Consider the following 309-nt stretch of genomic DNA (forward strand, 5'->3'; position numbering starts at 1 on the left):
AAAAACTTATTGCAGATTTCGCAGCTGTGACTCAGCTAGCACTTCATAATGTCATCATAGGTTGTGTTAAATATATTAATAGATTTGAGAACTTGCAGCGCAAAAAATATCTCCGGAGGGGAAGCCAAAAGTCCAGCTGCAAATTGTCCTCCATGACATTTCGTCCCACACATTCCAGTTTTGCAATCCAGAGGGGCGGGATAAGCAAGTGGTCGAAAGAAACCTAGTTAAGGTGAGGCCTTGGGTGAAGTACAAGTATAAGAGGATGTATAATAATTTAAGTGTGAATATGAGGATGCTTTCAGATCT

At 40.5% G+C, this 309-nt stretch overlaps 1 protein-coding gene across 1 annotated transcript in view; it reads left to right on the forward strand.

Moving 5' to 3' along the window:
- LOC119581620 (general transcription factor IIH subunit 1-like) overlaps positions 1–309 on the forward strand; it is a 12,096-nt gene that overhangs the window by 7,034 nt on the left and 4,753 nt on the right. Inside the window, exon 3 of the mRNA XM_037929739.1 lies at positions 99–232. Coding sequence (XP_037785667.1) covers positions 99–232 — 134 coding nt within the window. The remainder of the gene's footprint in view (positions 1–98; positions 233–309) is intronic.

The sequence above is a fragment of the Penaeus monodon genome, chromosome 15 (genome assembly GCF_015228065.2).
Source record: "Penaeus monodon isolate SGIC_2016 chromosome 15, NSTDA_Pmon_1, whole genome shotgun sequence".
NCBI lineage: Eukaryota > Metazoa > Arthropoda > Malacostraca > Decapoda > Penaeidae > Penaeus > Penaeus monodon.